We start from the raw sequence: 24,139 nt of genomic DNA, 5'->3' as shown, positions 1-24,139 counted from the left end.
TATGAGATTTAAAATTCATGAAAAACAATTAGAGTGATGGATATGAAACTAGCCTTTGTCCGGTGTTGCTTGAAAAACAAGCAATCTGGTCTGAAAAAACAAGGCCAAAATAAGCAACCCCAGTTTTTTTGTGATTTGGGGGAATGGGGGTTTAGAAATCAATCAGAATTGCTTGATTTCATTTGTCTCATTTGTTGTAGCATATACTTGCATAAAACATACATTAAACTAGGCAAAGTTGTGTCTTGCTTCAAAGAAAATGTGTTGCCATAAATTATTTTTTACAGAAATAATTTAAACGTTTCAAATATAAAACTGGCCAGCTGGCCAGTATCTAAGGCCATGTCCATACTAATAATATGTTTTCACATCTCATCCATATTGGAACTGCTTTCGAAACATTTAATAAAACTTTGGAGTAAATAATAAATAAATAAAAATAAATAAATCTGTTATATGATCAGTTTTATTGCCAGTAATATGCATCTGTATTCTGAAAATTAGCCAGACAGACAAGGTAACGCTGCCTCCATCTCTATAGCCAAACATCTGTTAGGAGTATAGGTGTCATTTGTGAGTGGGACGGGTGGAACATGTCCCTACCACTTTTTGCATTTGCCAATTTTGTCCCCACCACATTTTGAAATAGCTTTCGTTAGGTAAGTGTGTAATGCAGAATAAATATTTCCATTTCTTGAGCAGGAGTTTCCATTTAATTTGTGTGTGTTATAAGTGGCAATCCAGCGCTGGAGTTTGTTATTTTTTTATGTTATGATGAGTGCTTGTTGTGTCTGTTATCAGTGGCGTTGAGTGACAGCGGGCGGCAATGTTCTCTCGTGCATCCAGACACGTACTCTACTCTCTCCATACCTCGTGCTCCTTTCCAGTTAAATCGCAAAGCAAAATGCAAACAGATATATCCCCATTCGTGAAATACATCCAATGATGTACAGATGCAATCTACTAAATTAGTTATATTATGGTGGATTATTTCACATTATCTGCACATAACCTAATTCATATTCATGAGTTTCACCACTTTGTGACGTCAGCCCTCCAAATGTCCCCGACACTTTTTAAAACAAAATGATGCCAATGGTTAGGAGTGAACAATAATGTCTGTCTGCTCTATATAGGTAGTTAGAAGTGGCTCAACAAAATCAGATTCTGCCTGAGCAGGGAGGCAGTTTTTTTTTTAAGGAAAACAAAAGCTGTAATTATCATATGTAAAGCATCTCTAGCTTTGTATTGAGTGTCCTTATGTGAAGTGGTTCAGCACAGCTGTCTTTTTTTGAATTTTATAGACAAAACCTGTCATGGATTTCAGTTAAATATTGGATTTATGCTGGATCACATCTATTTTAAATTTAGATTATTGTGCACAGTCAGGCAGTCATTACGGACTGCAAATTATGAATGTGTGTATCCAGTAATAAATCAAGTTCCCACTCTTTTCGAGGCAACATTTTTCAAGACATTTTATGTGCTTAACGGATGTAATGTTTAAGTGGAAACACACGAGAGGTCATGATGTATAGTATATTGTGGTTGTTGGACGGTTATGTTTTCTGAATTCTATATGCGAGAGTTTAATTAAATTTTATGATCCAAATTGTGTCTATTCAAATGAATTAATTAAAACTTTAATCCAATTAAAATAGAATTACTTTAATTTTGAAACAAAACATTGCATTATTTTAGGGCTGTGAATCGACACTATACATACAGACACAAAACAAATTGAATGCTCAATTTAAATTTGCTGAAGTTTAAAATCTCAAAACTATTTTCTCTGGCTGCTGTTAAGTCTCTATTGCGCACATGCTGGGTCTCTCTCGCACGGTTTTGCTTTTGACACAGGTTAAGATGACAGTGAGTGATCGTTTTCGGGCGATGCGAAGAGATACGGCAGCTTGACCATATCTCTCCCACACCTGGCTCACCACTTGCAGGTGAAGTCTCTATTCTCTGTACAGTAAATCCGCACCCGTGTTTAATTATTATACCCGGGACATGCATCGTGCTTAATAAACAAGAGTGCACTGCTTCACACAATCAGTTTTTGTGCTAGGATGTGCATTTTTTTCTCTATGTTTTGGACTGCGTTTTTGATAGCAAAAACTGAGCTTTTCGAAAATGCTCTCCCAAGTGGATACATTTTAAAACGCCGTCTTCGTGTTGTAGTGCGGACAGGAGAACGGAGATGTCTGAAAACTATGACATATTTGTTGTCATGTGACCAGGGTTGGGGAGTAACGAAATACATGTAACGGGAATACGGATTTAAAATACAAAATATAAGTAACTGTATTCCATTACAGTTACAATTTAAATCATTGGTAATTAGAATACAGTTACATTCAAAAAGTATTTTGATTACTGAAGAGATTACTTTGCATTTTATAGTCATTTGTTTCATTTAATATTTAGTGCTTTCAGATAGAAAACATTTATACATATAAATGATGCGATCCAAAGTGCATTTGAACAGCGGTGAAACACTTTCTTATGATGTGTTACATTCATACGAGCAGACAGAGAAGTAAGTTTGGAGCAGAAGAAATAGAAATAAACCTTGTGTAAATTGTCAGCTTTACACTAAGCTAAAATGCTATTTCTAGCCATTTTACATGCACGTTACCAGGCACGATCATATTTTTTTATCAAGAAAATGTATTACAATTTGATATATCTTGTTTTAGAAGCAACACTGCATAAGATATTTAGGTTTTTCAGAGAATGTATTTTTAACATGTGTATTTTGTCTTACTGGCAGAGTTTTTATAGTCAAAACAAGTGAAAAAATCAACCAGTGCTGAAGAAGTAATCCAAAGTATTTAGAATACGTTACTGACCTTGAGTAATCTAACGGAATATGCTACAAATTACATTTTACAGCATGTATTCTGTAATCTGTAGTGGAATACATTTCAAAAGTAACCTTCCCAACCCTGCATGTGACACAGCCATGAAAATGCTTGACGCCTGTGTGGACAGAGAATGTTTTGAAAATTGAAACGCTGTTTTCAAATGTATCCGGATTAATGTAGTCATAGCCTTAATTGCATAAATATTCCCAGCCCTAATTATTTTTTATAATTAATTAATTTTTTACAAAATCCTCATAGCACTATCTGAAACAACACTGGACATATTTTTGTCAAATGAAGTTCTGCACAGCAGAACATCACACATGAGATATTGCTTTCATATATTATTATTATTATTAGATAATTACAGTAAACATTACGTTACTATACAGTAGTAGTATATTATTGTCTTTTTTCCACATATCATGCATCCATTAAAATTTAGCTTTTGTTATGGCATTTCTAACCTCTGGATAAGCAGTTTGCTTCATGGCCCATTGTGATTATTAAACCCCAAAAAGTTGTGATTTAAAGCTGTAAAGCATATAATTCCTGCTCCATTAGCGCCAACGAACGGAATTGCAAAAACCAACTTTGTTTTCAAAACAGTTTTCCGAAAACGCCCCCCATCTTCTGTTGATTGAACAAACTGATTGTCCTGCCACTGGTCGAGTCAGTGTTTCTGAATAAAGCTAGACGGGTTGCTCAAAACAAACAGGGGAGTTTTTAAAGCACCACAGAGACAGGACATTAACCTACGAATGGCTTTATTATATTTTTTTCTGCATATTAAGCTGGGATAGGAGAAAGTATTTTAACACTGTAAAACTTTAGCTTTAATTAAATAAATATAAAATCTGTATGTGTGTCATGCTTAAGAGTGCTCTGCTCTCTGTCATCTACTACACACACACACAGAGCATGCATGATGAGGTGTTTCAGGGTATGAGCAGCCTGCTTCACACATTCATTTTGAAGCACGCAGCACATGCTGATTATATATTTGTTCAATTAAATCACATCCTTTTGCAGTTTAATAATCAAACTAGGAAATATTGTGATTTTAATATGATTAATTGTGCATTCAAACATAAATTTTCGTTCCAAATGTGTCAAAATCTGTGACATTCCGCATTTTATAGCTAATGCCATTTTTTTTTACTGGATTCAGTGATTCTGACCATATTTTACACATCACAGAAATCCTAGGTCCCTATATGTTGTCACCATGGTATAAGTGGACTCTGATCGTTGAATTATTTACATTTAATTAACATTCCGAGGTTTAAAGGCCGCATCACCATGCTACCACCTCTGGGTGTGAATTCATAAAAATAAAAAAAATTAATCATGGGTTTGACTGTCGTCATTGTCTTAAGTTTGCAACTTAAGTGTTTTTGTAGTTAATACAACAGTGTCGGAACAAAAAAACAAAACATATTTTGCTCTTTATCAATATTTACTTACATTATTTCATCTGTGAAAAGCAGAAATGACAGCAGATGAGCAGAGAATGTACGTAACAGAGCTTCTTTCATGACAGTCAACTGTTGATATTGTTTCACAATGCGCAACCCTGGGGAGCCCTTTAAATGTAATAGCCCTAACCCTAAAAACTAAACTTTAAAGTTAAACTAGTCCCATACTACTTTTTATACCTTAAATCATGCAGTTTGTTGAGGACAGGTGTGATTTTACTTTTGTAATCGATTTGACTTTTACCTCATCTGATGTTTTTACCTGGCGTACAGTAAAATGGATGGAAAAATCCCATAGTCTTATTGTGTTCCACAGTAGAAAGAAAGTTATATGGGTAAAAGATGACAAAATAAAACAATTTGGGTGAACTATCCCTTTAAGTAATACTATTTTCTCCCAAGGCAATAGTATTTAGTATGTTAACTGGAGAAATGTGTTTTAGAGATGCATGTGTCTGCTCTGGTATAAAGAATATTTGCTTCAGTGTTTGGAAATAATTCATAATGTTGAACTCTGTTCAATGTGCACACTGGGCCTGGGGGTTACATCAGTGCAAAAGAAGCCAGTTGACATGTAGAGCCTTCAGATGAATCTCTTTCTCTGGCCCTGAACTGGATGCCAGAGTCATTTGTAATATGGTCATGTGTAGTTCGAGCTCTTAGGATTCTCTTCGCACAGTTGTTATTGCTGGTCAGTAGTCTTCACCTGCAGTGAGATTGCAGTGTTGACTCACCCTTGCCCTTAATTTTTGTGCCTGGGCTTTTATGTTCTTAAACCAGGTGAACCTGGCGTCTTCTTGCACTCTTTGCAGTTTAGATGAAAAACCTGTCTTATTCATTAACCACCGCGATCCTGTTTAACCAGGTGCTAAATGTGCTGAAATAGCTTTGCCATATTTACATTTATTCATTTGTCATTATTTTCATTCACAAAATGCCTTATTACTATGTAAATTAGGCTTGTTAATGATTGTGCAATAATCACAGAAACTGAATTTTATTTAAAAAAAAGAGATGTTTGTGTAAGTTTTCTATCAATCATGGCAACTGTAATTATATGGAGATAATCTGATTTCATGTTTATTTTTTTTATTTATTTTTTGCTGTTCAGACTACAACAACTAATCAGATTTGAATCGGCTACAGATTTTGTATGAACAAAGCCAAAATCCTCATGAAAGAATATGAATCCATATCTGCAGCAGACAGATATTACTGTTTACCCTCTCAAGCTGTCTCTCAGACCATTTTGGCGAACATACTCGCATGTTTTTCACAGTGATTTGCTGCTTGTCAGAAAGCAGTAGATGAGAGTGTGTTTCAAATTTGAATCAGGCTAACACTGATTGACACAATAGCCTTAGATGTTCCAATTCAGTCTAGATGCTGAGAGAGGCAATTCACAATAAATGAGCTCTAATGACTTCAGATGGCGTTCTGATCTTGACGGGTTGCTCAATTTCCTGAAATTCTGATCGCTTGGAAGATGCGAGACAGCAGCATGTTCTTGCGTGGATTCAGTCAAAAATGAAAATTCTGTCTTTCTATCATTTACTCACCCTCATGCTTTTTGAAACCTGTATGAATTATTTCTTCCATGGAACACAAAAGGAGATGTTATGCAGAATGTTGGGAACTGACAGCCTCAGTCACCATGCATTCACCCCAACCAACCTACCCCTAATATAAACAATACCCCTAAACCTACCTGTACCTCAACCTCGGTAGCAGCAAATGTGAAACTTGTGAGAATTTTGCAGAACAACATATAGTTACACAATAAGTATTGTATTGTATGTATTTTAATGTTAGTACATAGTAGTTAAAGACATCTAATATAAGTGGGACTAGATATGCCAGTATTCATGTAATCTTTGAACTGCGTGGTAGAATTGGTCTGAGCGGTCTTCTCACCTCCTGACTTCATTTAATTTTTCCAGTCAATATATAGTGGGCTGCAAGAGACCAGTTTTAAAAATGCTTCTACTTGGTATTTGTCTAATTGAATACATTTCTGTATTCGGGCAGTGGTGGCTCAGCGGTTAAGGCTCTGGGTTACTGATCAGAAGGTCAGGGGTTCAAGCCCCAGCACCGCCAAGATGCCACTGTTGGGCCCTTGAGCAAGGCCCTTGACCCTAACTGCTCCAGGGGCGCCGTATCATGGCTGACCCTGCACTCTGACCCCAGCTTAGCTGGGATATGTGAAAAAAAAAAAGAATTTCACTGTATATGTGCAAACGTATAATGTGTGATAAATAAAATATAATTATAAAAATTATAATTAAATTAATTTTATTAAAATTGATATTATCAGCATAACAATTGAAATGAGTAATCAAAAAATGGCCATGAATTTCAGAAGTTCTTAAAATTTGTTATATCCCCCTTTTATAATATATTATTATATTACAATAATATATTATTGTCTTTTTTCCACATATCATGCATCCATTAAAATTTAGCTTTTGTTATGGCATTTCTCACCTCTGGATAAGCAGTTTGCTTCATGGCCCATTGTGATTATTAAACCCCAAAAAGTTGTGATTTAAAGCTGTAAAGCATATAATTCCTGCTCCATTAGCGCCAATGAACAGAATTGAAAAAAACAACTTTGTTTTCAAAACAGTTTTCCGAAAACGCCCCCCATCTTCTGTTGATTGAACAAACAGATTGTCCTGCCCCTGGCCGAGTCAGTGTTTCTGAATAAAGCTAGACGGGTTGCTCAAAACAAACAGGGGAGTTTTTAAAGCACCACAGAGACAGGACATTAACCTACGAATGGCTTTATTATATTTTTTTCTGCATATTAAGCTGGGATAGGAGAAAGTATTTTAACACTGTAAAACTTTAGCTTTAATTAAATAAATATAAAATCTGTATGTGTGTCATGCTTAAGAGTGCTCTGCTCTCTGTCATCTACTACACACACACAGAGCATGCATGATGTGGTGTTTCAGGGTATGAGCAGCCTGCTTCACACATTCATTTTGAAGCACGCAGCACATGCAGATTATATATTTGTTCAATTAAATCACAGCCTTTTGCAGTTTAATAATCAAACTAGGACATATTGTGATTTTAATATGATTAATTGTGCATTCAAACATAAATTTTCGTTCCAAATATGTCAAATTCTGTGACATTCCGCATTTTATAGCTAATGCCATTTTTTTTTACTGGATTCAGTGATTCTGACCATATTTTACACATCACAGAAATCCTAGGTCCCTATATGTTGTCACCTTGGTATAAGTGGACTCTGATCGTTGAATTATTTACATTTAATTAACATTCCGAGGTTTAAAGGCCGCATCACCATGTTACCACCTCTGGGTGTGAATTCATAAAAAAAATAAAAAATACAATTAATCATGGGTTTGACTGTCGTCATTGTCTTAAGTTTGCAACTTAAGTGTTTTTGTAGTTAATACAACAGTGTCGGAACAAAAAACAAAACATATTTTGCTCTATCAATATTTACTTACATTATTTCATCTGAGAAAAGCAGAGATGACAGCAGATGAGCATAGAATGTACGTAACAGAGCTTCTTTCATGACAGTCAACTGTTGATATTGTTTCACAATGCGCAACCCTGGGGAGCCCTTTAAATGTAATAGTCCTAACCCTAAAAACTAAACTTTAAAGTTAAACTAGTCCCATACTACTTTTTATACCTTAAATCATGCAGTTTGTTGAGGACCGGTGTGATTTTACTTTTGTAATCGATTTGACTTTTACCTCATCTAATGTTTTTACCTGGTGTACAGTAAAATGGATGGAAAAATCCCATAGTCTTATTGTGTTCCACAGTAGAAAGAAAGTTATATGGGTAAAAGATGACAAAATAAAACAATTTGGGTGAACTATCCCTTTAAGTAATACTGTTTTCTCCCAAATGCAATAGTATTTAGTATCTTAACTGGAGAAATGTGTTTTAGAGATGCATGTGTCTGCTCTGGTATAAAGAATATTTGCTTCAGTGTTTGGAAATAATTCATAATGTTGAACTCTGTTCAGTGTGCACACTGGGCCTGGGGGTTACATCAGTGCAAAAGATGATGCTTTAATGACAGGTTAAATTTGAGCTGGCATGAACTCCATATGTTTGTGAAAAAAACCTGATGTTCCATGTTCCAAAGAGCATCTTGTGTGATTCAATGGAAGCAAGGAAACCTGACCTTTTGTACAACAGTTAACAGAGTTAACATGCTCAGTGTCACACATTTGCTTAAATTTGATAAGTGAATTTTCTTTGTTTTAAATTTTTCTAAATTCTAGTTTATTTTGATGTTTAAATTAGATTTCGAATGCCAGATTTTCAATGTGGTCTCAGACTTTTGGATATAGTGTTGCTATTGAGATGTAAATTGCATATCACAATTGGTTTGAACTCATCGTTGGTTCATTAATATGTCCTACATCAGAAAGTCTTTATGCTAGTAGTTAAGTCTAGAATTAGATGAAAAAGTAGACTATTGATTTATTTGTATGCTGCAGATGAAGGCTGTTAGAACTGATTTGAACATGTGGTTTAGCACTTTTACACTAAGTTCTCTATTGTCTAGTTTAATAGCTGTGCTATTTACTGTCACAATAATGCTGAATACACTGATGAGCCAAAACATTATGATCACAGGTGAAGCGAATAACATTGATCATCTCCTAACAAGGCCACATGTCAAGGTCTGGGTAGATTAGATGGTAACCGAACAATCAGTTCTCGTAGTTAATGTGTTGAATGCAGGAGAAATGGGCAGGAGTAAAGACCTTAGCGACTTTGACAAAGGCTAAATTGTTATGGCCAGACAACTGGGTCAGAGCATCTCTGAAACAGCAAGGCTTGTGTGGTACTTTCGGACAGCAGTGGTGAGTACCTTCTGACTGATCTGAAGAGGGACAAACCACAAACCGGCAACAGGGTGTTGGGCGCCCAAGGCTCATTGATGCGCAAGGGCAACGAAGGCTATCCCGTCTGGTCCGAACCGACAGAAGATCTACTGTGGCACAAGTAACAGAGAATTATAATGATAGTTATGGGAGGAATGTGTCATAACACACATTGTATCGCACCCTGCTGCATATGGTGCTGTGTAGTGCAGACCGGTCCGAGTGCCCATGATGACCCCTTTCCATCGTCGAAAGTGCCTACAATGGGCACTCAAGCGTCGGAACTGGACCTTGGAGCAGTGGAAGAAAGAACAGGATGCAATGTGGGAAGATGACAAGCAGGTGGAGGGAGTGTGATGCTCTGGGCAATGTTCTGCTGGGAAACCCTGGGTTCGGCCATTCATGTTGACATCAATTTGACACATGCTACCTACCTAAACATCGTTTCAGACCAGGTACACCCCTTCATGGCAATGGTATACCCTGATGGCAGTGGCCTCTTTCAGCAGGATAATGCACCCTGCCACACTGCACACATTTTTCGGGAATGGTTTGAAGAACTCGATGAAGCGTTCAAGGTGTTGACTTGGCCTCCAAATTCCCCAGATCTCAATCCGATTGCGCATCTATGGGATGTGCTGGACCAACAAGTCCGATCCATGGCAGATCCACCTCGTAACTTACAGGACGTGAAGGATCTGCTGCTTATGTCTTGGTACCACAGGACACCTTTAGGGGTCTTGTTGAGTCCATATCTCGGCATGTCCGCGCTGTTTTTGTGGCACGAGGAGGACCAACAGTTTATTAGACAGGCAGTCATATTGTTTTGGCTTATCAGTGTAAACCGGAAAGGTGATGTTCCAGTATACATGCAGCAAACCAAGGCCAATGAAGTGATTTTAAATGCCCATTGTAAACATGCCTCCTTAATTTAGGGCAGTTGTTAATAGCTGACTAATTTTATACAATGCAATCCAATGAATATGAAACATGAATGTGACCACAAAATCTTGCATGCTGAACACAGTCAGTTTTCTGACTCTTTTGAGGTCATTTCACCTACTAGCAGAAATTAATTATGTAAGATTTCAGGTTTTCAGCCAAGCATTGGTAATTTATTGTGAATGCATTTATTGCTGGATGAATCAGGATTGGCAGTAGACAAAAAAAACAACAAAAAAAAAAACTAGTCAGTAGTCAGTGGCGGCGTAATAAACGAATATAACATCGGATATAGACCTGTTGCTTTGCACACATTTATTTGTGTAAAGATATTGAAAGATATTTCAAATATGATTAAATAACATGGGTGGCCATTCATAACACTGTGTATCCACTGCTGCATTAAAGGGATATTTCACATAAAAATTAAAATGGTGTCGTTATTCACTCACCCTCATGTTGTTCCAAAGCCACATGACTGTCTTTCTTCAAATCAAATATATAAATAGACACCTTTGAAGCCATATCTGTGTATGAATATAGATGATAAGTTTTGTTCTTTGAAATAACTAGGGCTGTTTGAGGTCTCTGGCAGCATATAATCCATCTCAGGTCCATAAAATAACTTTTTAGAAATATGACACTCCGCATACCATGAATATTACAATATGATTTATTGAGCATCTGTTTTTACAGGTTGTAATTACATCGCTATATCTTATTGGAAATTCTTTCTCCCCTAATACTTGGCAAAAAGGGGGCTGTGTGTCAGGCTCGAAATAGCATCTGCTTTATCATAGTTATGCTGGAATGTAGCGCCACTTGATATATTTAAATTAGCAACCTGACAAAGCAGCAGTCTTAGTGGAATATATTCCTATCCCAGCTCTAATACCCTTCCAATACTGACTGAGCTCATTCTTCCATATGATTGGCAGAGCCATCTGCTTAATTTGTATCATGTGCTCTATACTGAGACAACATCTCAGGTGTGCTTTTAACAAACCCTCAATTGAAAGGATTCTGCAACATTGCAACCGGACAGCCCTTGTGGGTTCTTTGAATTTTCAAAAAAAAAAAAAAAAATTTTTTTTTTTTGGTCCAATGTAAATTCATGTTTGATTTGATGTTGGTTAAAGGCATATGGAATACCATTTACCTTATGCTATTAACAAGCAACCAACACTATAATATTTTTGTATGCTTATATTAACATTATTACATCTAAATTACATCAATCTCATCAAGTTTTGGCATGTTCAAACCTTGCTTCAATACAATAATGCAGTAACAAACATGTTGTGTAGATTTTACTTGTCACTACTAGCAGTTGTTTGGTTACCTTTTTGCATCTTTAGTCAACAAATGCTCAGAAAACCCCACAGGTATCATAAATGTCACAGGGAGGTGCAGATTTAATTTAACCAAGCTCGGTGTTCGCTAAAACGGCTCACTCACAGATCATTTCATGTTTCAGGTAATTTCAGGTTCATTTTGTTTCAAATGTGACCAAAAGAGGTGATGTCCAAATCAAATCAAAAGAGTTGTTTATTGTGCAATTTTCTGTCCATTTTCAGCATTTACAATTTTATTTTATTTGTTTGTTTTTGTTTGTTAATCCTTCTTTCTTTTTTTTTTTTTTTTTTTAATTTATTTATTATCTTTATTTATTTCAGCTTGTTCTTGCCATGAAAAAAGCCTTTGGTGCTGATATGGCCTTATACAATAAAATACATGATAGACGGGCCTCCTCTCACGTTACATTTTGCCCGTATTACCCTGCTCATGCAACGCTCTACAACACCAATGAACTCAAGGGAGGCGAAAGAGATGCTGTTGGACAGTGTTACTTCAGAAAAATGAGTGATTTACACACTATTTGAGTGCATTTTTGTCGATTATTTTCTCACAGTTTTTTTTTTGAGGAGGCATATTTTCCTAGCCTCAGAGGAAATGCCGTTGACCAAAGTTGTCTATAGTTTCATCAGTATAACCTTAAAAAGTTAGACTTTGGGGGGAAAAAACTACTTTGGAACTTGACATTTGTAATTGGTTTATTCATTTTTCCTGCATACTCTTGCACATGCTGACTATTTTATGTACGCTTTTATTTTATGAAAAGGATCTCTGGGTATACACTGATGTCACACCAGGACAGTGTGTGATGCTTTTTGATTCATTGGAAAAATGTATTCCACTGTGATGGCTCGAGGCAAAAAGAGGCAGCAAAGGGCCTCAAACTGTGAGAAAGTGTCAAAGTTTATTTAAAATTCTCTGTGGAGTTTCTGTAGACTTCAAAAGCCTAATGTCTATCACTGCAGGGCTTTTGGAGTATGTGTGCTAGCAAATGTTTTATGCTTGTGTGCATGTATGCAGTACATGTATACTTATGGCCAAAAGTTTCTAATAATGTACAGATTTTGCTCTTATGGAAAGAAATTGGTACTTTTTTTCATCAAAGTGGCATTCAACTGATCACAGTGTATAGTCAGGACATTAATAATGTGAATAATTACTATTACAATTTGAAAAAAAAATTCAGAACTTCTTAAACTACTTCAGAGAGTTCTCATCAAAAAATCCTCCATGTGCAGCAATGACAGCTTTGCAGATCCTTGGCATTCTAGCTGTCAGTTTGTCCAGATAGTCAGGTGACATTTCACCCCATGCTTCCTGTAGCTGATCCCACAATAGCTCAATGGGATTATGATCCATATCACTCTTTTCCAATTATCTGTTGTCCAATGTTTGTTTCTTTGCCCACTCTAACCTTTTCTTTTTGTTTTTCTGTTTCAAAAGTGGCTTTTTCTTTGCAATTCTTCCCATAAGGCCTGCACCCCTGAGTCTTCTCTTTACTGTTGTACATGAAACTGGTGTTGAGCGGGTAGAATTCAATGAAGCTGTCAGCTGAGGACATGTGAGGCGTCTGTTTCTCAAACTAGAGACTCTGATGGACTTATCCTCTTGTTTAGTTGTACATCTGGCCTTCCACATCTCTTTCTGTCCTTGTTAAAGTCAGTTGTCCTTTGTCTTTGAAGACTGTAGTGTACACCTTTGTAAGAAATCTTCAGTTTTTTGGCAATTTCAAGCATTCTATAGCCTTCATTCCTCAAAACAATGATTGACTGACGAGTTTCTAGAGACAGCTGTTTCTTTTTTGCCATTTCTGACCTACTGTAATATTGACATTAAGACATGCCAGTCTATTGCATACTGTGGCAACTCAAAACAAACATGAAGACAATGTTAAGCTTCATTTAATGAACCAAATAGCTTTCAGCTATGTCTGATATAATGGCAAATGATTTTCTATTACCAAATTAGCAGTTTTGCATGATTACTCAAGGATAAGGTGTTGGAGTGATGGCTGCTGGAAATGGGGCCTGTCTAGATTTGATCAAATGACTTTTTTTTCCAAATAGTCATGGTGCTGTTTTTTAACATCAGTAATGTCCTGATTATACTTTGTGATCAGTTGAATGCCACTTTTGGTGAATTGAAGTACCGAAACAGCAAAAACTGTACATTTGTTACATTATTACATCCATACGTTTGGCTGCCAGTGTATGTTTTTACACTAGAGTCATCATGGCTCAGTCTGGCTGTAGAGCATACACTGAGATACTGATGGTCTCATGGTGGTTCTCTCCTTTAGAGCTTTTAGATGTGATGGGACCAGCAGATAACACAACAACAACAAAAAAAGAAACTGCATTTAGCATACAGTGCTTTTTGGTTTGGTTTAGTTCAGATAGAAAATGGAAAAGAAAAGAAATGTTAAATGTTAAACCAACAATATTCCCCCAAATGCTGTCCCAACTAGCCTTAGTGTTGTCTGAACAAACTATTTCACATTGAACAGTGTTGCTGATTTGCATACATTGTAGCATGAATAAATTATGCAGTTACTGTTAAAGGATTATAGTTTGTGCTGTTTTATGACTTGATATTTTTTTATTATTATTAAGTTGTTGTTCTTGGTTTTATTGTCACTGCTAGATACAGTATTTGTTGTGAGTTGACGTTAGGAATGGGTACAAATACTGATTTTCCGATGCACCGTGATCTTCTTTTGAACAATCTCAATATTGATTCTTAAATCCCAAGATCAATCTTTTACTCTGTGCGCAACCCTCCACTACAGTGAGAGAAAATTACTATTATCGAATTTGAAACCAAATTTTTCGCTCTGCGACTAAAATGTATATATTTGACAACTGGCTGGTAAATGTTTAGATTTCACTCACCAGTAATTGTGTAGTATAGTGGTGGAGTATTCAGCAGCGAGATCCTTTCACTGCATTTTGAGAGTAAAAGTTGTTCTGCGTGTTCAAAGACGAGATCCATGCAAACCCATTTGTCATTGAATAAGGTCTCTTTTAATAACCTTTCTGTTCTATACAGTCAGTTGTTTATCAAAAACAACAAAAAATTAACATTTAATTTTAAATATTAATATGCATGATAAAACTTATCATGCATGGCACAAATGAGAGAAAGCTATTCGAGTCCTCTCTCGTTAACATGCGCTCATCTACAGACGCTCTTTACAGAAATGCTGGTTTTATTAAAGAGACGGTACTGGTTTTAGCACGTGTTCAACAAATCAATGTAAATATTGTAAATAGTACAAATTCAATTAAACAATAAACATATAACAAAAATGTATATATGATATATAATATATAATATCTGATTTATTGATTGAGTACATTAATTTGTTCATTTTAAAAAAGCCACAATGTGACCAAAATGATGAAAAAACAAATAAAATATAATTAGTACAATTAATATTTATGTACCTTGTTAGAAGGTTCCCTGTATAATTTACAGCATTAGCTGGGAGTGAATAACTTTTTTACAATTGTTGATTGCCACTGTTATTGAGGTTTGTGGGTTAAGTCTTGATGTCTGTGTGTGAATATAAAACACATACAATCTTTATTATGCAAGATGTTTTCTTCTTCAGAAGAAACAATTCTAGAGTTAATTTCATTAAGCCATATAAAACCGTATATAATATTGAAATAAAAATAAAAAAATGTATTGACTAAATGAGTTATTTTGCATTTAGTGAACAAAGAAATTAAAATTAACCAAAATAAGTAGTGTTACAGAGGAGGGAGGACAATTATAAAAGGAATAGCTCACCCAAAAATTATAGTTCAACCTAAACACTCTGTCATCATTTACTCACCTTCATGTTGTTTCAAACCTGTAGGGATGGGACAATATATTGAATTTCGAAATATCGTGAACCAAAATAAATGACGATCCACATCAAGTCAAAAATCTATATTTCAAAATGTGAAACTTTCTTTTCTGTCCATGTGATCATAAATAAAAAATGAACTCTGAAAGAGACAGTACCATTTTAGTGCTTTTTATACAAAAGGATGTAAACTCAATGTAAATCCTTTTAAATTGTACATCAATTGACCTCAGTATTTTGACTGTAGCATGATTGTTAGTGCCAGATGAGCTGGTTTGAGTATTTCTGTAACTGCTGATCTCCTGGGATTTTCACACACAACAGTCTCTAGAGTTTACTCAGAATGGTGCCAAAAACAAAAAACATCCATTGAGCGGCAGTTCTGTGGACGGAAACACCTTGTTGATGAGAGAGGTCAACGGAGAATGGCCAGACTGGTTCAAGCTGATAGAAAGGCTATGGTAACTCAGATAACCACTCTCGGCAATTGTAGCAAGCAGAATAGCATCTCAGAATGCACAACACATCGAACCTCGAGGCGGATGGGCTACAACAGCAGAAGACTACGTCAGGCTAATCATAGAAAACATTCCCTGTCTTAGATCAGTTAGGATCACTACTTTATTTTAAGAATGTGAAATGTCAGAGTAACAATAGAGAGAATGATTTATTTCAGCTTTTATTTCTTTCATCATATTCTCAGTGGGTCAGAAGTTTACATACACTTTGTTAGTATTTGGTAGCATTGCCTTTAAATTGTTTAATTTGGGTCAAACTTTTTGGGTAGCCTTCCACAAGCTTCTCACAATAAGTTGCTGGAATTTTGGCCCATTCCTCCAGACAGAACTGGTGTAACCAAGTCAGGTTTGTAGGCCTCCTTGCTCGCACACGCTTTTTCAGCTCTGCCCACAAATTTTATATCAGATTGAGGTCAGGACTTTGTGATGGCCACTCCAATACCTTGACATTGTTGTCCTTAACCCATTATGCCACAACTTTGGAGGTACACTTGGGGTCATTGTCCATTTGGAAGACCTATCTGCGACCAAGCTTTAACTTTCTGGCTGATGTCTCGAGATGTTGCTTCAATATATCTACATAAATTTCCTTCCCCATGATGCCATCTACTTCGGGAAGTGCACCAGTCCCTCCTGCAGCAAAGCACCCCCACAACATGATGCTGCCAACCCCATGCTTTATGGTTGGGATGGTGTTCTTTGGCCAACAAGCCTCACCCTTTATCTTCCAAACATAATGATGGTAATTATGGCCAAACAGTTCAATTTTTGTTTCATCAGACCAGAGGACATTTATCCAAAAAGTAAGATCTTTGTCCCCATGTGCATTTGCAAACTGTAGTCTAGCATTTTTATGGTGATTTTGGAGCAGCGGCTTCTTCCTTGCCGATATAGGACTCGTTTTACTGTGGATATAGATACTTGTCTACCTGTTTCCTCCAGCATCTTCACAAGGTCCTTTGCTGTTGTTCTGGGATTCATTTGCACTTTTTGCACCAAACTACGTTCATCTCTTGGCAGAATGCGTCTCCTTCCTGAACAGTATGATGGCTGTGTGGTCCCATGGTGTTTATACTTACGTACTATTGTTTGTACAGATTAACGTGGTACCTTCAGGCATTTGATAATTGCTCCCAAGCATGAACCAGGCTTGTGGAGGTCCACAATTATTTTCTGAGGTCTTAGCTGATTTCTTTTGATTTTCCCATGATGTCAAACGAAGAGGCACTGAGTTTGAAGGTAGGCCTTAATATACATCCACAGGTTCACCTCCAATTGACTCCAATTAGTCTATCAGAAGCTAATTGGCTAATTGCCTAAAGGCTTGACATCAGTTTCTGTCATTTTCCAAGCTGCTTAAAGGCACAGTTAACTTAGTGTATGTAAACTTATGACCCACTGGAATTGTGATATAGTCAATTAAAAGTGAAACAATCTGTCTGTAAACAATTGTTGGAAAAATTACTTGTGTCATGCACAATGTAGATGTCCTAAAATACTTGCCAAAACTATAGTTTGCTAATGACTTCAACCTAAGTGTATGTAAACTTCTAACTTCAACTGTATATATATTTTTATATTATATATATATATATATATATATATATATACACACACACACACACACTACCGGTCAAACATTTTGAAACACTTACTCATTCTGTATTATAATTTTTTTTTTTTTCTTCACATTTTAGAATAATAGTAAAGTCAAAAACTATGGAATAACATAAATGGAACTATGGGAATTATGTTGTGACTAAACAAAATCCAAAATAAATCAACTGTGTTATATTGTAGCATCTTCAAAGTAGTCACCCTTTGCCTGAATTTGCAGACGTGTACTCTTGACATTTTCTCAACCAACTTCTTGAGGTATCACCCTGGGATGCTTTTTAAACAGTATTGAAGGAGTTCCCATCTATGTTGGGCACTTATTGGCTGCTTTTCTTTATTATTTGGTCCAAGTCATCAATTTCAAAAACTTTTTTTTTTTAAATACAATTTTAGTTTTATAAAGAAATAAATTAATATGGTGGCACTATTATATTTTTGTCTACAAAACTAATTTCAAACATTTAAGCATACGCCTTCAGATCAAAAGATTTTTAAGATCATGAGAAACATTTCAGTCAAGTGTTTCAAAACTTCTGACCGGTAGTGTGTGTGTGTGTGTGTGTGTGTGTGTGTGTGTGTGTGTGTGTGTATATATATATATATATATATATATATATATTCACATACTTTTTCAGGACAGGTTCTGTTCAATTCTATTGCTTGTCATGCACCTGATCAGCCTGAATGTAGCCAACTATTTTTGGAAGATTTATTTGTTTGTAATCTTATAGAGAAATGTAATCTGGTACTTTGGGGTAAATGATTACACAATGTTAATTTTTGAACTATCCCTTTAAGAAAGTTTTTGAGTGGCTTCAAAATCTTAATTCCTTTTACAGTGAAAAGCAATCTAAATAATTATGCCGTGTCCTGCTTCTGTGGGCCAGCACTTAAGGCTGGGTGTAATTGGTAGCACTTTGTTAATCAGAGACATTGTAGAGGGGTGGCACATGGCCCAGAGATGAACTACAGCCAATGAGAGGCCAATGTTCACAGCACAGCTCAACAGCCAAAACTGATTATTTTTGCACCTCATCTTCACACTAATGATTGAAAAACATATTTGAAATGACTGGGAGATTGAGTTGCTGCAGATACAGTGAAGCTTTGGCATTTCAGTTTTGAAAGCTGAGCGTTGTTGCTATTTTCAAAGCACAGACAAGGGTTTTGAGTCCCTGCACTGTATGTTCAGAAATGGTACTTACAACAGTGCTTGCATGGCAGCACTGTATTGAAATTCCTCTTGCATTTCTTTATAATTTGCTGCTAACTGACAGTGATGATTTGAATACTAAAATACAATGGGTCTTCTTTCCTGCATTTATTTGCATACTGAATGTGTATTTGATGTGTATTTAACCACTTTTAGGGTCCGTTCACAGCTAACTTGTTTTTGTGTCAGTCTGCGCAGTTTTTCACTTGTTCTTCTACACTGCCTGGCCAAAAAAAGTAGCCATTTGGATTTAAATAAGCAGATACTTAAAAGCCTATGATTGGATCATTATTGCAGTGATTAATATGTTTCAGCTGGCAACAGTTATTTCAACCCTACCTGATGCAGTGTGTTGCTTCTCATTTCTTAAACAACCATGTCGGAAGACGTATCCTGTGGTCGTGGAAAAGATGTTACTGTGTTTCAGAAGGGGCAAATTAATGGCCTGCATCAAGCAAAGAAAACAACTAAGGAGATTGCTGAAATCACTAGAACTGGGTTAAGAACTGTCCAACACATAATTAAAACCTGGAAGGATAGTCGTGAACCGTCAGCTTCACGGAAGAAACATAGTTGGAAAAAAATCTTGAATGATCGTGATCTGAAATCACTAAAACGCTTGGTCACATCATAATAAATAGGCAGTAGAACTCACGGCTATGTTTAATAGTGAAAGTAAGAGCATTTCCACATGCACAATGTGACGAGAACTTACAGGATTTGGACTAAACAGCTGTGTGGTCACAAGAAAGCCACTTATTAGTGAAGCTAATCGGAAAAAAGTGACTTTAATTTTCTAGGGAGAATAAAGGTTGGACTGTGGAGCAATGGAAAAAGGTCTTGTGGTCTGATGAGTCCAGATTTACCCTATTTCAAAGCAATGGGCAAGAAGGGAAGCGCATGAAGCGTTGCAACCATTTTGCATAGTGCCCACTGTACAAGCCTCTGGAGGCCGTGTTATGATCTGGGGTTGCTTCAATTGGTCAGATCTAGGCTCAGTGACGTTATGCGGCAATAAAATGAAGTCAGCTGACTACCTGAATGTACTGAATGACCAGGTTGTCCCGTCAGTGGATTTTTTCTTCCCTGACGGCACTGGCATATTTCAGGATGACAATGATTCATCAGGCTCAAATTGTGAAAAAGTGGTTCAGGGAGCATGAGGAATCATTTTCACACATGAATTTTCCACCACAGAGTCCTGACCTTAACTCCATTGAAAGTTTGGGATGTGCTGGAGAAGACTTTACTGAGTAGTTTGACTCTGCTATCATCAATACATGATCTCGGCCAAAAATGTATGCAACTCTGGATGGAAATAAATGTTGAGACGTTGCATACGGTTGTCGAAACAATGCCAGGATGAATGTGTGCCGTAATTAAAGCTAAAGGCGGTCCAACTAAATATAAGAGAATGCAAAAAAAATTTTTGGTAGGCAGTGTATGTAAATATGCGCTGACCCTTGCTCCGTGTCAAACTGTTTTGTCAGTGTCTCACATAGTTAAATCATAGAAATTGCATGCTTTCCCCTTTAATATCATTGATAACATAATGTAGTAAAGTTTTGTCCTGCTAGAATTAGAATTACAGATTCAATTCCTGCCTTAAATAGAGAACTCGCACTGAGAGCGAATCAGTTCTCTGGATGTGATTTGCTCCATCACTAATAACACTGCGCTTTACTCATTAGTTAAATCTCATAAATTGACTTTCTATTAGGCCTCCATATCTGTCCCTTATTATCATTAAGGGAATATGACCTTAAATACAACATCCCTGAGGCTGGCACAAATACAAAATCACTCAGCATACTTTGGAGCCCTGATACACCTGTCTACTGCCCATCCTACCAGATTCTGCATCATCAACGTGCGTTCCAGTGCACCCGCAAATCATCAGAAGAGGCGCCAATCTCCGAAATCTCCGATCTCTGGAACAGTCAAAGCTGCCAAAAGCTGTTTCACTGCAAGCTGGAAAATCTTGCTAAGGTGACTTTGGTAAATGCATCTTATGAACTGGATTTCTTATTTTTGACAGAGACTTGGCTTCACGTTGGTGAGTCCTTTATCTGAACTCTCTCCAAGTGACTGTGATTTTTTTTTTTTTTTTTTTTTTTTTAGCTCCCATAGGACTCTGGGGTGAGGTGGGGGGCTGGCTTCAGTTTTTGTGCTGATTATTAAGTGCAATTACTAAAAGCTCAGCTGTCCAGTCCAGTATTCTGTGCTCTCATTTATAGGCCTCCTAAATGAACATAAGGACTTCACTCAGGAATTTGCTGATTTTCTTTTTTCTTTTTTATCTAGCATTGTACCTACTACGGACAATCTTATTATTCTTGGTGATTTTAATATTCATGTGTGCTGCCCTTCCAAACCTCTGGTTAGGGAGTTTGTTCAGCGTATTGACTCATTTAATCTCACACAGCATGTTACTGGTTCTACACATGATCATGGTCATACTCTTGATCTTGTTTTATCATTTGGTCTTCCCATCTACAATGTTGACATTACTGAGTTTTGTCTGTCTGATCATAAGCCTGTTGTGTTTAATGTTACACTACCACGTCCAATTCCAAAATCACATTTCTCTGGGTCATATTCACGCTCTGTAACCTCTTCTACAGCCAGACATTTCTCTGAGGCCTTCTCTGCTTCTCCTGTATTTTGCACTATGAAGCTACCTCATCCAAGTCTAGGCACAGAGGAGATGGTCACTCTTTTTAACAATACCTGTACTACTTCTTTAGACTCTGTTGCTCTTTTTAAAACTAGAAGACCTAAACTAAGGACCCAGCCTTGGTTAAACAATAACACACATGCTCTCAGACAGGAATGTCCAAAAACTCTGTTTAACATGATAAATACAGTGCTCACCCCCACCGCCACCTCCTGTCTTGATGCTACATCTGAGACTTGTGTAGTGTTTTTAGATGTCTTTATTGGTAAGGTTGATGCTTTACGATCTTGCATTACCACTAGAAGTCATGACCCCTCTAAACACTTACGACAGAAAATACCATAAAATCACCATAAACTTAGTCCATACAACTTGTGCACTATTTTCCTTCTGAAGTCATACAGTAGATATTTTAGCTTAGTATCAGACCGAAATGTAAGTTGTTATTCACAGATACACTTCCCTTCCGCCTGAGCTCTAAAATCGAATTCACGTTCAAATTCAAAAAATGGTGCTTTGTGGCAGATTTGACTTTTTTTTTTTTTTTTATGCCAAAAGAGCGTTGGTTCTCGTGTGTGTTCATAATCGAATGTGACGCCCCAGTTCAAATATGCAGAATTAAGAATAAGATTTGAGAGCATCAGTGCAAAATTCAGTAAATAACGGCAAAAATCACGGTCTGTTCATCACACAAAGCTATTGTATGGCTTCAGAAGACTCTTAATATAGCGGATAAGTCAAATGGGCTAAATTTATTGTTCTTTTATGATGTGTTTGACAGCCGTGGTCACTAATTGTCATTGAATGGAAAAGAGCTGCAATATTATTAAAAAAATTCTACTTTCATGTTCCCTGAAATTAAAAAATAAATAAAATAACAGCATACAGGTTTGGAATGACATGAGGATAACTTATAACAGAATTTTCATTTTTGGCATAACTATACCTTTAATAACTTAATTTCTTAACTTTTTAATTAACTAAGTGTTGTGTTCGTATAGTTCTCAAATTCTTGCATTACTGTGGAACTGATTTTTTTATTTAATACATTTTCTATATAAAGTTAACAATATTGTTTATCTGTGTTCAGTTTTCAGGGCTTTACCTGCTGTCCTTCTTCATCGTCATATTGGGACTGATTCTCTATTTCTCTTCCTCTACCTACGTGGCACAGGATCCTCGCGTTTACAAACAGTTCCGCAACACAGGAAATGCTATTACAGACACGCCTACTGTGGGGCATCTGGAACCCTCAGTGACCTATACAAGCCTGGGTCAGGGAATAGAGGAGGAGCCTCGTATACGAGTAGCCTGAAGGGGCGGGGCCTCACTAAACCAATCATCCACTGCCCAGCCCACAGTCTGTAGAATGGTAACAATAACTGAATGATGTAATCAACCACGTAGCAAACGAGTACACTGTGATCATGAACTGTGAATAGGTAACAGTGACTTTTCAGTGACTTTTCAGATCCATCATGTATAGAGATGATTTCCCCTCATTGCCTCTTCCCCCTACAACAAATTAAAGGGATAGCTGACACAAAATGGAAATTCTGTCAATAGTTATTCACCCTCATGTTCCTTTTGAGTTCCACAGAAGAAAGTAATATTGGTTGGTAATGACATGAGGGTGAGTAAATAATGACAGAATTAAAAATAATAATAATTATATTATTTTATTATTATTAAAAAAAAAAATTTAGGGGGGGGGGGGTTGGTCTGTCCTTTTAAGTGTTTAGGATTCGTTCTGACTGTTTGTCTAAATGCTCAATTGTGAATGTTTTGTTTTCTTATATGAGCACAAAGTGTTCATTGTATTTGAGAGTTTGTCATGAATTGCCTCACTACTGTTTCATGAATATTTTATGTCTTCTGAGTTGTACATGAAATCTATCTGATGACATCTCTGGAAAATTGCATCCTGAGTTTTAAAATGCTGATTTGAGCCAGTGCCTTGCCATGTAATATTATTGTGGGTTACAATAGCCAATGAAAAATCATGACTTTTACAATAGTGTCACTAGTATTGGGCATCATGTCATGATTACATACTGTACATTGTATTATCTGCTCAAATTACAAATTTTTCCATCAGTAAGAAATATAAAAAAAAGTGTGATGTCCACCGGTTTCCATTTTTAGCTGTTATACCATATAATTATTTTTTTTATTTTATATATTTGTCATATTGTTTCAATTTAGCCAAGAAAAGGGTACATATGTTTGTATTAAATATAAAGATCTGTGTAATAGCAATTGATTGTAAACTTGTAAACAATTGTATTGCACCTGTCTGTCTATACTGATCAGTTATTGCGGTACAGTCTTAATTATATTTCAATAAAATTCAGTATACATGTGTAAATTTATGCTGAACAGATATGTAAGTATTGGTTTTTGTTTTGTTTGTTTGTTTGATTTTTTTCTTTCTTTTAGTTGTCATTTAAATATTGAAAATTCTTAATGTGTTTGACTTGCTTATAATAAAGTATATTTGTCTCAAACTCGATAAACGTGAATGGCCAAAAAGATTTATTTAACCTTACAAACGTCATAATCACACGTTTACCCAGTGAAATTAAGATAATGCAATTTCTCCTTTAAATACAATATTTAATAAATATCAATATCTCTGGATAGTGGATAAATATTACATCAGTCTAGAATATATATTTTTGCTGTCTTTTGTTAAGAATCAGCACATGTGATGAAAAATTTAT

General features: G+C 36.2%; 1 protein-coding gene across 1 annotated transcript in view; it reads left to right on the top strand.

Annotated features, from left to right (window-relative positions):
- Window positions 1–23,877, top strand: part of LOC127410255 (solute carrier family 35 member F1-like) — a 143,045-nt gene extending 119,168 nt beyond the window's left edge. The window contains exon 8 of the mRNA XM_051645420.1: window positions 22,507–23,877. Coding sequence (XP_051501380.1) covers window positions 22,507–22,731 — 225 coding nt within the window. The 3' untranslated portion in view covers window positions 22,732–23,877. The remainder of the gene's footprint in view (window positions 1–22,506) is intronic.
- Window positions 23,878–24,139: the final 262 nt, after the last annotated feature.

Source organism: Myxocyprinus asiaticus, chromosome 19 (genome assembly GCF_019703515.2).
Source record: "Myxocyprinus asiaticus isolate MX2 ecotype Aquarium Trade chromosome 19, UBuf_Myxa_2, whole genome shotgun sequence".
NCBI classification, from domain to species: Eukaryota; Metazoa; Chordata; class Actinopteri; order Cypriniformes; family Catostomidae; genus Myxocyprinus; species Myxocyprinus asiaticus.
This window is presented reverse-complemented; position numbering and strand designations above follow the sequence as displayed.